Source organism: Candoia aspera, chromosome 18 (genome assembly GCF_035149785.1).
Source record: "Candoia aspera isolate rCanAsp1 chromosome 18, rCanAsp1.hap2, whole genome shotgun sequence".
Classification (NCBI taxonomy): domain Eukaryota; kingdom Metazoa; phylum Chordata; class Lepidosauria; order Squamata; family Boidae; genus Candoia; species Candoia aspera.
In genome coordinates this window covers 2,477,137-2,492,880 of record NC_086170.1, presented here as the reverse complement: position 1 = coordinate 2,492,880, position 15,744 = coordinate 2,477,137, and the positions used below count along the sequence as shown (strand labels likewise).

The 15,744-nt window shown below is 46.3% G+C and overlaps 3 protein-coding genes across 3 annotated transcripts in view; 1 reads left to right on the top strand and 2 right to left on the bottom strand.

The window, feature by feature from the left end:
- Window positions 1-15,744, bottom strand: part of LZIC (leucine zipper and CTNNBIP1 domain containing) — a 382,321-nt gene that overhangs the window by 173,062 nt on the left and 193,515 nt on the right. The window lies entirely within an intron of this gene.
- Window positions 6,034-10,303, bottom strand: DFFA (DNA fragmentation factor subunit alpha). The gene is made up of 6 exons (XM_063317369.1): window positions 10,176-10,303; window positions 9,682-9,843; window positions 8,997-9,142; window positions 8,026-8,215; window positions 7,187-7,347; window positions 6,034-6,444 (listed from the first exon to the last, which is right to left on the bottom strand). Exons 1-6 carry the CDS (start codon window positions 10,288-10,290, stop codon window positions 6,229-6,231), a joined length of 990 nt encoding a protein of 329 aa, XP_063173439.1. The 5' UTR covers window positions 10,291-10,303; the 3' UTR covers window positions 6,034-6,228.
- Window positions 11,321-15,744, top strand: part of PEX14 (peroxisomal biogenesis factor 14) — a 78,357-nt gene continuing 73,933 nt past the window's right edge. The window contains exon 1 of the mRNA XM_063317455.1: window positions 11,321-11,395. Within this exon, the coding sequence (XP_063173525.1) occupies window positions 11,324-11,395 (72 nt within the window). The 5' untranslated portion in view covers window positions 11,321-11,323. The remainder of the gene's footprint in view (window positions 11,396-15,744) is intronic.

The following is a 15,744-nucleotide window of genomic DNA, read 5'->3' as shown; positions in this document are numbered from 1 at the left end:
ACAAGGATTGAGTTCACAAAATTGGTCAAACCACATTATGCTTTAAAGTGGTTTAAACTCACAAGGATTGAGCTCACAAAACTGGTCAACCCACCCCATCGCCGAGTGGCATATTCTCTTTGAGCCGGAGAGCTCCCTGCCGCGAAGTTGGCTGCAAGTCATTCATAGGCATTTCCCTCCTCAGTGAATTTGCCTTGTCCTCTCTTAAAACTCTCTTAAGCAGTATCCCTCATTGCATCTTATGACAGTGAATGTCATCAATCAGTTCTGCATTGGGTAAAGGGTAACTGTAGCTTGTTCACAGTAGTTACAACCAAGTTTATTGGGTGATAGTGCAATCCGGTACTATGAGAAACGAAGCCTATTGATTTTCTCTGTGCCTTCCAATATTTCAGCAAACCATAACATATCTCTCTCACTACAGTGTTTCTCTGTTCCTTCTACCCAATAACTTTATTGCTATTCCCACTCCGTTGCCAGGAGCTAGTAGTCGAATTTTGTCTTATTTTGAATCTTGTCGTGAGGTTCACTCTAATTTTGAATTTGTTTCACCTGTAATGTACTTTGCTGGAATTTTTGCAAACGTTTTGCCCTTTGGGTTTTTTTCCCCCCGTCCTGTGTAATAACTTTCATTATTAATACTAAGTTCTGCTACTCATTATGAATCTATCCCAAGACTTGCAGTTTTCTTGATATTTCTGGATTGGCTTTCTTTCTCCCCTCTGCTCAGTGGGAAGCGGTGAATCATTTTTTTGACTACTATTTTGTACTCAAAGCGTGCTAATCGTCCTGAGAATAATGGCGAGGAAATGAGGTTCAGTCGGATGGAGGGTTTTTTGTTTTTTAGCAAATAAAAATGCGCATGCAGCTTAAACTGATGGCAAATGTACTCTAATGGGATCGACACCCAGAGGCTCTAATTAAGGGTTAAAGCGTACAAAATGCACAATTTGGAGACTTAATTGCGCCCCGGCTTGTGCGTCATTGCTTGAGTTTGGAGGGAAAGGATGGCGTGGGGTGGGGTGGGGTGGGGGGGAATGGCTGCTCTAATAAAACCTAGAAAATAGATATCCCCCTCCCCATTTCTAAAAAAGCACAAAATATAACTTGCAAGCAGGTGAAGCTCACAGTACCTCCGGGCCAGATGGCGTTCCAAGTGGTCTCCCCACTCTGCCTGATCCTTCTGGGGCTGATCCTATTTCCCGGGCCCATGGGGGTCGCTGGTGTGGTTGCACTTCCTGTTCCAGAAGGGCTGGTCTGGCCACAGAGCAAGGTAAGCAGAGGGCAGAAGAGAGCCTGTTAAATTATTGCCAGAATATCCTACAGCTAGAGAGTTAGCACTGGGTTGCAGTCTGGAGCATACGTATTTTAAAATAGGACTGAATTGAAATCCACTGGCTGGCTACTGAGGATACATTACTGGCTAATCTCTTTGCTTTTTCTTACACCCTAAATGTGCCTATTGTACTTCTGGCTGAGGTCTTTACACTTTGGTACGGGTCCTCCTTTGGAAACATTATTTTAACAAACACCTGAGAACCCTTGTTTCTTGTGGGACAACTAATGCGAAGGTGATACTGTTTAAAAGCAAAAATAGGGAGGGAAAAAAGGCAAAGAATATTTCTGATCAGGAAATAGCCTGTCAGAAACAAAGCTCTGATGCTGATGAGCTTTCCCTTCAACCTCCATTGTATATGTCTCATTAAAAAAAAAACAACCCACTACAGCTTCACCTTTATCAAAATAATTGCTATGGATTGTCAGGACGATCGTTTAAAAAGCTGTTGGAAAAGTTTTCAGCTTGAGGGTGTTTGATTTACGCTTTTCTCCGCTGGAACAGATCCAAGGATTACCCCATAAAAATCTGCCATTAAAAATCTATTTTTCTTCCAAATTCTTGCAGCGAGCTACAGCATGGTAGCCTGATAGATTAACGGCTGATAGCCGTTATTTTAATGAGAGCTTTGGACGAGGGTGGAATTGTGGTTGAAGGAAGGAGGAGAAAGCAATTCTGCTTGCTTAATTCTACTTTCGAAGGAAAAATGTAGGTTTGTAATTTCACGGGAAACTAATCAAGTTATTAAGCCACAGAGGTTATCCTCTTCCCGCAAGGTGGATGGTCTCAGGATCTGAGGCAGGAAGAATTCCAGATATGCTTGATGCTTATCAGCAGAGGAAATAATCCTTCATTTCTGCCCCTGGGGGAGCAGTCAGTTTCCCAAAGTGTTGGTGAAGGGCCTCACGCAGCAACCAGGTCTTTTACACGCAGAAGGTTCCTTGACAAAGCCCTCGGAATGACACCTGCCTGAAAACACAGAAAGCTGCAAGGCTGCCTTGGTAGGAGGCCACCTGATACTCCATTGTAATATCTAAATGCTAAAATACAAGGCCCCCACAGCCTCGACAGAACCTTTTCCCTTGGCGTGCTGGCTTTCCGTGTGTGGTGATGCTTTTAAATCAAGGCATATTCATTCAATGACACGAGCACCCCTTGATACCCCGCAGAGACAGTGCGGAGAACTTGGCAAGGGGAAAAGAGAAATACTGTAAGCATCAAAGTCTCAAGGTTCACGTTTCACCACGTTTCTAACAGCACTTTAAGGATTAATCAGAAGGAGAGCCAGTTCTTTGCTTGCAGATTCAGACCTACATCTAGGGCAGTTTGAAGCGAGCTTAGCTCCTACAGGGCATATCTGAACCCGGCCATGTCCAGTTGAAAGGATCTTCACGAGCAAGGAAGGGTCTGTGTGTGAAACTTAGCAGGATTTAATTGCCAGGCTCAAGACAATTAAAGCCCTGGTTTTCAGCAGTTCTGCATTTCTACAACAATGCTTAATTCACTTTTGCTTCGTTTGCAAGTATTTTCAGGCACCGGCAGACATAGAAAAGAACGAGTTACTTGTTCTGCTCTCCGGGCTGGCCGAACTGGCATCCCGTGTGAATGTGTCCCGTCTATCAAGGCCGAAGATCGTGGCCAGCCCTGGAGAAGACAGAGCACCCGTTCCTCAGCCCCCAACCCAGGGAAAGACGCCTTGTAAGAACTTCTTCTGGAAAACGTTCTCCTCTTGCTGACGAATTGGACTTGGGGTGGATCCGGCTGGTGACTTTGGGGAGTAAACCCTGCTATGTAATTAGATTTTTCCTTCTAGGTATTAGAAGTGTGTGTACAGAACATTTCATTTATGTACGTCTTGGATCTCGATTCCCACGCAGATGCTCTTGCCAGGCTTCTATTGGTGCCCATCGCTTGGTTGCATGGCAAAACACAGCATGCCTCGCTTGTGTTTTAAATATATTTTGGTTGTACGTAGGGCGTACAAAGAGAAACACTTCCCATCTGCTCTTCTGTTTGACAATATACGCCAGCAAAATATGCTTGTAAACTTCCTCAGGCTTCTGCTTAATTTAACAAGAAAAATGCATGGATCCCGTTTGTATAGAAATTCGTATCAAGGCTGTGTTTCCCAAGGGAAAATCGAAATTGTTCCTTCTATTGCATTGGGGTCTCAGCCTTCTTCCAAGGACCTCTGTAAAATACATGATGGTTCTTTTAACTGGTACCAGCGGTCCGAAAAGACGGGATAGACAGAGAGAAGTAACTGGATAACCAATAAGGTTGGGGAGGGTTTTAGACACAGAAAATACAGAATTCTGTGGGCAAGTTGGCATCCTTTTACTTTCTCACTTCTGGTTCAGTGGCTCAATCCCTGGCAATCTTATTCCGGGCATCTCAGGCTCCTGAGATTTCTGCAGTCTACCCAATTTCAAGCCCATTCTCATCCCAAAGGTTGAGAATGCGATTTCCTAAAAAATATAGAAAGGGAGAAGAAAGCCAAGTTCTGCACTCAGCCTGCTTTGGGAGGGCTTCTACCAAGCTACAGTGTATTCACTGGTTTGACTGTATTTTAGCAAACACAATGAAAACGTAAGGAACCACCTTCTAAGCTTAAAACATACGAAGCCTGAAAACAGCTTGCTGGAATCAAGAGAACCAGCTTCAAACCCTTGCTGGCTGCATTTTTCGCCAGTGTTGTTAAAAGCATAGTTTCTGTGTTTGTATTGACAGGGCTGTTGCATGCCACTTAGAGGTTTGGCAAGGGAACGGTAACAGAAACCACATCTGGACATTTATGCTGATTCAACATTACAGCATCTGAAATGCTGTTGTGAGAAAATTGCCGGCGGGGGGGAACCAGTGTGGCCACTGAGATACTGGGGACTTCTGTGCCCATTTGCATAACATTACTTAAATTGTGAGTCTCTGTATGGAAGATCAGCAAAACACAGACACACAGATTATAGATGCCTTTAGGAGTTCTCACAGACGCTAAGAACGCTATACCCCAGCCTGTCTCTCCTGTTTTTTGCCAGTGCTGTTTCCCCATACAACTGTCATTACACGCTGAAATAAAATATTGCTACGTGTACCTAACCTTTGTGCTGAATTCAATCCGGAGTGACTATCAGTGCGGTTTTGAATGTATTCCCCTTTTAGTGCTTCAGTAAACAAACCTGGTTCAAATTAAGTCCACAAGTTCATTTGTGGACTTAACCTTGGGGGTGGGGGGGGGGTGGTGGTGGTGGTGGTGGTGGTGGTGGTGGTGGTGGTGGTGGTGGTGGTGTGTGTGTGTGTGTGTGTGTGTGTGTGTGTGTGTGTCTCTCTCTCTCTCTCTCTCTCTCCTTTTCTTCTTCCTTGCTTTGTATCTTCTTCCTTATATGCCTTTTTAGCTGACTTCCCATTTTGGGGAAACGGTATGTTGAAAGAGAGGCAGTATTTGCTTTATGCTGTGTTGAGGGATTGGTTCAAAGGTTTTATTTTTTTGATGGGGAAATAGCACGGGTTGTCTAAATAACTGAAGTGGAGATTTATATTGTAACTGATGATACAAGGTGATCCCTGCAGGTTCAAAGCCAGGCTATCTAATCTGATTTCCTGTTTTCTGCTTGTGGTTGTCAAGATGCTTCCACAGCCAGGTCTGTAAACAGGATTAAGGAATGGCATTTTCTCCTCATATTCCCCGGGAACTGTCACTGTCTCTGACGCTGGAGATGATTTATCACCACCATGATATTTTAACCCCCGGTGTAAACCTATGCAAATTCTCCTTGCCTTTTTTTCTGAGTGTAAAAGCCCCCCAATACTGTAATTTTCCTTGTAGAGTTGTACTTTTCTGTACCTTTTCCAGCTCTAACAAATGCTGCTTGAGATACAGTGATCAGCACCGGTCATATTAGCCTGGGAAATTTGGGGCAGCCGGGATCAGGAAGACGACGTCAAGCCATTTATCTGCTGTTGCCCAGAAAACTGCACGGGTGTGACCATGTAGTCAGCAAGGCTAAGCTGGAATTAAGGATCTTTTTACTTTTTGGAGATCGGCTATGCTTAGAAAATGCAGCATATGCTTAATTTCCAGAAGACTCCAGATGGGACCCATGTCCTAATTAAAAAGCTAGGACTATTCTAGGAAAAGGCAACAGATTTAAGAAAAGGCTGTACCTTTGTTTTTTCTTTTTCTTGTCTTTTTCAGAAGTGCCGGTGTGTGGGTGTGTGTAGAAACGTGACAGTGTTTTTCAAGTTTATTTTACAAATTACTGCTACTTGGATAAATTACTGTAGAGGGTTGTCCTACTGGAATGCGTATCCCAAAGCAGACCTACTTAATCTTAAAGGTAATAGCTCAATCAGCAGTCAAAAAGGTAGCCAATAATACAAAGCCTTTAATACTTAAATATAAAGGTAATTAAAAAATGCATATAATCATTAACATTTTCTGCTAACAGTGGAGACTATCCCACGGTGCTGCATCCATTATCGGCTGTACATACTCAAAATCTACATGTTCCAGACATGTGTTGTTTTGTTTTGTTTTATAATCCCTGCAAAGTTAACAAAATCATTTAAAAGCAAGAGAGGCCCTTTGGTGGATAGGTAAAATTCTGCATCTGGGCAGCTTCATAGCTCTACCTCTGAGCGGGCGTTGTTCAAGAGCATTATTGTCTTTGTTTTTCAACACGCACCATCATCTTCAGGGGTTGAAAAGGAAAATATTTCTTTTCCTGGACTAGCACTTTATGTAAATAAACAGTCTGGTGAGGTGAGATGCTACCGAGTTGCCGAACGTCCTTTGCTTTTGTATTTTGTCCAAACGTGCTTGGTCGGTTGGAAAAGACACGGCATTACCATTCAGGAAACCCAGAGGGCGGTTAATCGCGGCAAGACATCCACTCTCAGGGCGATTCCTTCCTGCGTTTAGAACTCGACCGTTCCCCAACCCCTGGCGTTTTTTTCTTGCCTTCGGAGATGCTTCTCAGTGAATTTAGAGTGCGGACTTGTTGCAGTCGTCTTGAAAGCTCCTGCCCACATGCCTCCTTTAGGGCTTCGGTCCTGTGTTTATCCCAGCTCAGAGCCCGAGAAAGGGCTGTTGAATCTTCTTTGCAAACCAGCTGCAACAGAAAGCTAGAGTTTTAGAGATGCCCTTTTTCCTAGCTCAGATGTTAGTAGGGAAAAATCAGCCCAAGAATGCATCATGATCTGATTATAATCCTCCCTTATCTTAGGTTGCTGTCATCCTAGTTCACAGAGAGAGAGGTTCCTGCCTTGTTCATAAATCCTGTCCTAGAACTTCAAACATGTTTCTCCTTTTCTCAAATCCCTCTTCAGACTATTATTCTTTATCACACTTAATGCCCCGCTTTAGGCCTTTGCTGCCCATCAGTTCCACCAAGCCAGAAAGCTCTAGGTATTTGTACTAGGGAAACATGGCTTACTCAAGGTGGCAGACTCATCCACAGTTGTCCCAGGACACGGCACGGTTAAGCTGGGGCGCAAATACGGAGGCTCAGTGATTAGCCAGAGAAGCCAAGGTGATGGGCAGGGTTGGTGGTCACCAAAAGTGGAGTGGAAAAAGGAATACACTGGGCTGTGTGAGAAGAGGCATGACTATTTTTTTTAATCCAGTCATGTCTTATTCTCGGAGATGGCCTGGACAAGTCCCTGCGGTTTTCTTGGCAAGGTTTTTCAGAAGTGCTTTGCCACTGCCTCCTTCCTAGGGCTGAGAGAAAGGGACTGGCCCAAGGTCACCCAGCTAGCTTTGTGCCTAAGGCGGGACTAGAACTCACGGTCTCCCGGTTTCTAGCCTGGTGCCCCAACCGCTATGCCAAACTGGCTCTGTCTGTATTTACCCACCTCTAAATCTTGGCTGGCCAGGCTGAGTTCTGGAGCAGACTTTTCCTTCAGCACAGTCAAAACGCGGGTACTGAGCAGCGTGCTTCCTGTTGAACACGGCCCGCTGCTCCCAGCGTCCACAGTATCATTTCCTTCCGTGGATTTTTCCTCTACTTCTGATTCTGGACACAAGGAGAAGAGCCTGTGTTTCTTGAAGGAGACACTGGAAGCCTCCCGACGGCTTCCTTAAAAACCTTTTGGTTTTTTCTGTCGTTACTGCCACCACTAGTGTATTCTTTAAATTCTTTTATATACAAGCCTTAGTAAACAACCAAACAAATCATACAAATAAAATAAATAAAACGTGCATGCAACGCGTCCACCCAAAATTATATCCGAAGCAGCTTACAATCAGTGGGATATGTAGCACTTTGGCTCAGAATTAGCAGTGTTCGTTGCCTGGCTATAGCTGCCCAACCAGCAATTGTTAATCACTTTAGAGCCTCTCCTAAGGTCATAATGTTCATAAGGTACGGATACTGGCCCTGTTCAAGGGCAACCTAATTCGAAACATGCTTGAACCCGCATACACTTCCCTGTTACATTCAAAGCCTCCTTGTGGAGAGACCAGGTGGACCAACCGTGCTTTGATCCTGGCTTGCTAGGAAACTTTTCCATAAATTAGGATGTGTCAAGGAACTTGTACGGTCTCTAGCAGAGTGCTGGCACCAAGTTAAAAAATCGTGAAAATTCTGTTTGAAGGACCAGGGTATACAGCTGAGGGATAGACCCAAGGGGTAAATCAGCGTAACGTTCCTGCTCATTCATTCCTTGGTGCTTCTCTAGAATGGTCTTATTACCTTCTGCGGTAGATACAACCTGATGCTCTCTTTTTATTGCCTGCAGGTAGAGTTCCAGAAGCTGACGGGACTGACGCTCCTCTTCCCGCCTGTCCAGTGTCTCCTGCAGCGTATCCTGTAACCTCTGAGTTTGGAGCTGATTCTCTGAAAGCTCTTGAGCCAGATCTAAGCAGGGTACATCAATGAGTGCCTAGAGGAAGGCAGGAGAGCCGGCGCTTGGTAGCCAAGGTGAGACATACTCAGACTTGCTTCCCCACTTAGCCCAGGGTCATAATTCAGTGTGGCCACATAGTAAGTTCCCATCACCTGTTTTGCTCATGGAAGATTCCAGATTCACTTCCTGGCATTCGTGTTAGGGCTGAAACAAAACCCTCTCTGAGACTCTGAAGGCTGCCTGCCAGTTGGTGCTAAAAACACAGAGCTGGTTGATAAGGCAGCCTCCTTTGTTTGAGGATAACAGGAAAAGAGTACCCCGTAAACCACGTCCCTTGTCAGAACTCTGATTAAAAGTGTTAGAAGGCTCCAGTCCTGTGCACAATCCCTTGAGAGACTTCCCCTTAAATGCAGGCAGACCTGCTTCCAAGCAAGCTAGGATAGGGCTGTCTGGGGGTTGGTTTAATTCTCAGTTCGAAGGACCGCTTGAGATTTTCTTGAATGCTCACTCTCTGCTGCTGGCCCAGAAAGAGGATTAGATCTTACAAAGCTCCTGGCGGATAAATTTGGAGGAACCTCTTGGTAGGAGCGATTGGATGATGGAACCAAGTTCCTTGCAGGGGTGATGGTCTCTCTCTCTGGGCTTATAGCAGAGTTTGAACCATCATCTGTTGGGCGTACCTAGTTTTTACTCCAAAGGGGGAGAGCAGACAGTTAAACTTGGGTTATATCCTCCTATTTCATGTGCTTCCTGTGACAAGGAGATGGCTGGAACAAGAGATATTTATCGTAGACCTTTTAATGGGACCTTTTTGTACCTGGAGGTCTTCCTCAGACATCAGTATGATGGTAGAAAGGTCATTCTTGAGCTGTCTGGCCAAAAGCTTCCATTTTTCTCCGACAGTGTCCACTTCAACTGTGTGAATGATCTCTTCCTCTCGCCAAGCTGTGCCCCCACCTGAAACTGGTACAGCCATGAGTCCACTAGACATTAAAAATTAAGAGATGCACGCCAGTGTAATTTCACACAGGGGGAGCCCAATGTCAGAAGGGGTCTGTTGGCACCGTTTCACGCTAACAAGATCTATTAAAAGGCAGAAGCTTTCGTGAGCTCACTTCATTGGATGCTTATGCCTTTTAATAAAAACCTACGCCTTTTAATATAATGTTGGTCTGAAAAGGTGCTAACAGCGTCCTGATTTTGGGCTACCATGGAGTGAAATGACTCCTTTATAGTGGGAGAAATCGGTTGGCCTGTCAGGTGCCAAAAAATTCCTTGCTTTCTCCCCCCTGCCCCCCCAAAACATCTATACACTTCTGAGCGTAATAATACGCATTCAGAGGACCAACTGATCCTTGAATTCTTCCTCTGAACGTTGCTCAGCGTTATCTGTCCTGGGACAGACATTGTTTATTTATTTATTAAATTTATATCACTGCCCGTCTCCCCCAGTGGTTTGCATCTCTCTGCGTTGAGCTTCTAAAGGCATTAAAATCCCTTACCTGTGCTGCCGCTGGTCCACTTCTCATTCTTGGCCACCGCCACAAACTTGGTGTTTGGGGGCAGACACAAAAAATAATCGTCGTCGCTTACGATGGTACCATCTTCAGCCAGTACCAAAGTTACAGGCTGGGAGGCCGGGCCGATTGCCAGCAGGTTGCAGGCTGTGGAAGAAGAAGGTGTTCTTGAGGACAAGCCAGAAGGTTTTTCTGCATTGGCTGAGAATGTTTCTCTCCTCCTGTTATTCCCTGCCCCTTTTTTCCAGTCCTAAAGAAAGGGGCCCTAGAGCGGACTTTCGGCACAGGGCTACAGGTGGGACGGGTTCGGCCTTCGCTTTTCTCCCCGGCAGCCAATTTTTTAATGCCAAGAAACTTGAACATCAATCTCCCTTAAGCACAAGGCAGTGGTGCAGTGGGCCACTTGACCTGTGGCACCTCTGCCTGTAAGGGCGATCTGCGCCAAAATGCCCCTGCTGTCCCAAAGCAGAAAGTCTTACCTTTAGTCTGCAGCTCCTGGAGAGTGGAGGCGGCCACCCCATGCTGCTCCTGTTGGCCTTTCCGCCTGATCAGGCACGGCTTCAACCGGGGCAGCTCTGAACCACCCGCCGCCATGGCTCTGCTCGGGTCGGGACGCCGCAGTAAACAAATCAGAGCCCAGCGAACGCTGCTGAGGCACTCTGGGAAATGTAGTCCAGCCTGAGTGCTCATTTCATGCGCCCCCTTCCTGCGGCGTGATGGGAAATGTAGTTTTCGCCCCTGCCGCAACGCGCCAGTTTGTTTAAAAGCAAAGGAGTCGTATTAATGCATTTCTCAGGGCTCTTCCCAGTTCCCCAAAAACGTTGGCAGGTGCATTCTGAGTTAGCGGGGATGACTGCCTTCATTCCAAGACGTTAGAGCTTTTCAGCTATTTCGAATATATTCCGCGTTTAAGACAGGCACTGCACTTCTTAATGTTTTTGGTGTTTCATTAACTCCATGGGCGTGTTATCCTAAGAAGCGTAGCTCTGGAAGAAGGGACCTCCGGGGCCGTCTGCTCTTAACTTGCTGCTCAGGAACCTGGGGTGTTGCCTTGTGCGAGCACGGCAGCAGCTGTGTTCCCGTGAGGTGCTGGATCGCCCCTTTCATCAGCCCCTAGCCAGCGAGAACCTATTAATCACCTTCATCCGTCCCTTGCTTAAAACTCTCGCTATGCTGCTGCACGTATCCTAGGCGGTGTCTGACTGAAGCTTGATGTCAGTGTTAATCTTCAGCCCCGTTCTTAACTCTCTGAATGCGTTTTGCTGTTGCTAGCTGCTCGGGGCGGAGGTCTGGGGCACAAATCGAGTCATCAAATGAACTCAATCTCCGGAGAGCCCTGTCCAGATAGCCCAGTCGCAGTACAGATCTATTTAACGCTAGGCACTTCTTCCGGGGGCTGTTCCTATTTCAGGTGCGTTTCTAGTCCTAGGCCTTTCTTTTGGGTGGGCGTGGATGCGAGTGAGTTCCTCGTCGTCGTCTTTTACAGCTTTGGCCCCCGCCCCCACGCTTTGGGCACCCCCGGCTCCAAATCGGCCCGCGCTCCTCCAGGGAAGCGAGGCGCCTCTCCCGATCGGCGCCTCGGGGCTCGATTGGCCCTGCCTGCGCCCGCCGCCTCCCGCTGCCATCGATGCCATCCGCGGGCGGATTAGGCGGGTCTGGAAACATGGCCTCCTCGGAGCAGGCTGAGCAACCTGGGCAGGTGAGCCGAGCCTGGGGGAGGGAGAGGCCGGGGGGGGCACCCCTCGTTCCGGGCAGATGGAGAGGGAGGCTTGGGGCCTGCGGGGGCCCTCGCCTCGCTGCCCGCCGTTGCAAAGAGGTGGGGATCCCCCGGCTCCATCAGGGAAAGGGCAGGTGCTGGGTGCCCTTTGCCCCGCAGTGGAGGGAGGAGGTGGGGGGCGCCCCTTTCTTGGCTTACTCCCCCCTCCCCTCCCCTTCCCCATGCAGGGTGTTGGGGGAGAAATCCCTAGAAATACCCTGGAGGGAGGGGAAGCGGGAGCTTTTGGGACGGGGGTGGGGGTCTTTGTGCATCAGATAAATGAAGACAGCGGGTGAGAAATGTCCTCCCCCCCCTTAAGGGCAAAAGACGGGGGAGAATCCCTAAAAGGGGATGGGGGAGATTCTTTGTCCCACGGTGCATTGTGGGGGGTGGAGGGGTAGAGGAGGAATCAGCTTCTGCCCCTCGTGGAAGGGGTTGGGGGTAAGGAATGAGCAGCGGCCTTTGGGGCTGCCCGAGAGTAAAGACGGAGAAGAGGGAGGCGAGATCCTTCCCTTACATGCCTGAGCCCTCTTGCCCGCCCCCCAAAAGGGGAGGAGATGGTGGGCGTTATAAATTCCAGCAGAGGAGAAAGAAGGCACTGGAGGGAATCTCTGGCAGTCCATCAGCCTTTCTTTAGTTGGGTGTGAGGGAAGTTGTATAGCCCTGCACTCCCTGGCATTCTAAAGGGCACTGGGATGGCGGGCCCCGCCTGTGAATCTGCAGTTTCCACTTTCCCCCAGGAAGAGTGGGGAGAGGTTTGCCTTAGCCCTGTCCCCAGCCTGGGGAGGTTGAGGTCAGGAGTAAGAGTGATACAAAACTGTGAAGATAAATAATCCTGTTTCTACTTATATTTAATTACCGTCATTCTGAATGCATTCGTATTATTTGAACACGGTCATCATAATCAGCTGATTGACATTTTGTCATCCGCTGTGGCAAACAAGATGCTGTCAGTCACAGCTAACATGGGCAGTTGCGAGGGATGCCTAGAAGGGCTGGAGATCCCTCAACCCTGTGTAGGGCTTTTGTAATATTATTTAGCCATGAGGTTGATCCGTAGCGTGTCATAGCAGCAAAATCCCTCTGGTATGTTGTAATATTTGTACATGGCTGCTTATCTTTATACTTATTTTGGTCTACATCTGCATGTCTGTGGATAGTCCCAATATTTGTCCCACGATTTTTCTTATCACCTGATAACAGTTATCCAGGTTCATCTTTAAGCTGTGCAGAATCGCAGTTAAGGGTCTGTGTCACGACTGACCGTGACTGATATGGGAGCCTGGTGATTTTCAACTGAAAGTTGATGTGTTTATGAAGCTGGAAAAGGAGCAGAAAATTCTTCTGCAGAAAGCCTGGTTTTCTTCCCTTGTCTTTTTTTTTTAATATATACTCCGTCCTTTTTTTTTTTAATCTGTTTGTTTAGACATGTCCATAAGCATTTGTCTTTTTCTTACTCCTTTGTCTTAACCTGAACTGATTTATATGGCTCAATATCTTCCATAATAGCCAAATGAAGTTCTAATTGGATGAATCATTTAGACTATGTCTCTGAGGAGTCTGGAAGGTTTTTTTTAAATATCTGTACATTTATGTAAAATTCAATAAAGTCTTTAAAAGGGGAAAAAAAGAGGAGCAATTGTGGTTTCTGAGAAGATAATAGATGAGGGCAGCCGAGAAGTTCGGGCTCAATACACAAGCTGGAAAGCAAGAAAGACGCATAGGCAGACTAATCATTGGCCATCTTCCTTTTATCAGCACTCATAATATTACATGAGTCAGGAATGCTTGTGTTAAAAAATGGGGGGGGGGTACTTTTTCTGTGTGTTCTTCACCTCTTTTCTCTTAGATTCTCTTACAACAGGGTTGCACAATTACTGTTGCCCAAGGGGACACCCCAGGCTTTATGCAACATGTTGAGAGCCACTTTCTGAAAGTCAGTGAGACAGGGACCCTTTCAGAAGAAGCTCCAGGAAGTTTAAAGAGGTACCAAAAAAAAAAGGCTCCTTAATCATCTGCAAGCTTCAAGCACCTATTTTGCCCCATAAAATCTCCCAAAATTATAAAAATACCAAAAAAAAATTGGCCATACCCATTTGAGTGGAGGTCTGGGGCCACAAAGGATGCTAGTAGGCCACACTTTTTGAACCTTTGTTTTAGAAAAACCTGGAGGTATTGCTGTCAAGAGTTTTTTTAAGCACTGTGGCCCTTCTGCCCCCCCCCCCCATGCCCTTTCCTCCATTCTTTTTTAATTCACAAACTTCCTGAGTGCTGCATAAGGACAGGAATCTGTTTGAATATCAGTCAGTAGCTGAGCCATCATCTGGGTCTATTGAAATTGCACTTTAGTTTTTTTTTTTTTTTCACCTGCAGACTGGTAGTGAACTCTGAAGGTCAGACATTTCTTAGCATATGCAAATACTAACATATTAACTGGATTTGCAACTTATATGTGGTGGCGCAGAGCATCCCTGTCTGCTGTGCTAGTTTTACCAGTTGTACTCTTTTGAAAAAATACTGCATTCGGTTACACCTCCCCGGCCTTCCATCCCCCCTCCCCAGAGTCAGCAGTCTTGTTTTCATTGAACTTTTTGAGAAGATGGTTCTTTTTTGGCCACGTAGAGTCGAGTCCAGAGGTGGCCACTGAAGAAGATATGTGGCAGAAGTTAGTAAAACATGAGCTTAGCCAGAGGAAACAGGAACTGGCTGGGGAATTCTGGGCGTTGAAGTCCACACATCTTAATGTTGCCAAGGTTGAGAAACACTGCTCTATGGTATAAGAGGGAAGGAGGGGAAACATGGCCGGTCTTTCAAGATTTCTGTTGTTATAGCCTATATCAATAAAGTAGAATTCCAGTATTTATTGTGGTGGTCTACCTGGCTGACATATTAACACCAGCATTTAGAGAGGAGTTGGCTCATCTTAGTATATCAAACCATGCATATATTTCTTCTGGAAGAATGTTGCTACCATTAATATAACTTGGTGGATCCCACAGGGATGTGAAGTTAGGCCTAATGACTGACACTAGATTGTCAGTGAAGAAGTGACAAAGGAAGAGCCAGTCACAGACCAAGTTCATTGGAGGAAATTCAGGCCAAAGAAGTGGGTAATAGAATAGCAGCAGCACACACTCACCCCCCAAAAAAACCCTGAAAAAGCAAAGTATCTTCCACTTTCCTTGGCTGCCAATCTGGGAATTAGAACTACAAACAGCGTGGTTGAGTTGCAGTTTCTATCTTCTCCTCTCAGTATTTGGAATTATTTTGAAATTATTGGGGGGTGGGGCAGAGTGGGAAGCATTTACTTAACTAAGCTCTTGAACAGGAGCGAAGGCAGGTTTGAATATTTCTCTTCAGACATTGTACTACATCTGAAACTTAATGATCGATGCAGAAGCCTTTTTGATAGACCATTTCTTTCCTCCTCTCCCTCTCTCCTTTGGCCCCAGCATTGTCCCTGATTGTTTTTTTTGTATTTGTATGAGAAATTCCTTGGACTGCAAGCTATGAGAGGACGCTGCTGAAAGTCTAATTTGTCCCTGCATTCTGAGGGAAAAGCAGGCAAACCTACATGGCTTTATTAGCTCTCTTCAATTCTCTGCATCCTGTCCTCTGGCCACCTGTCTGGCCTGGACCTTTCAAAGTGACTGAGTGGAGAAGGAATGGGCCAGAAGTTGGAACCGGGGTGCATGATTTTGATTGATAAGAAAAGGAAAACCTACATTTCTTTGTTAACATTTTAGCAAAACAAAAATTCCCTTTGGCCTTGGGGGAGTAAATGGCCTCTGTTTGGAAGGCCAACAAATGAAACCTCATGTTTCCTACAGATGGCAGTAATAATACCACAACAGAAATGTTGCCAGAATTTGCCACAAGGAAACTACCCTTTCACAGAAGGCAGTTTGTTCCAGGGACTTCTGAATGGCTGAAGCAGAAGGCCAGAACCGTGTCTGGGTGCCCATTTAGGCTTCCATCTAGCCAGCTGCTTGCTTTGTTCTCCGTTCCAGCTCTGCCTGGCCCATATCCGACATTGGTTCATCTTCTCCGTGATCACCTGGGTAGGAGTTTTACGTCGGCTCTTCTTAGGAGGCTGGTTCCTAGGCTGTGCGGTAATCCCTATTCCAAGGAAGAGAAGAAATTCAGAGCAAGTCTGGGGGCAACATAGACCCACTGGCACCTCCTTAATTCAAATGCGTCCATTCTGGGATCAGCTTCACAAGCCCAGGAAAGGATGTAGCTTATTTATGGGGTTGCCAATAAGTGTAAAGCCAGCAGAGATTATCCTCTTG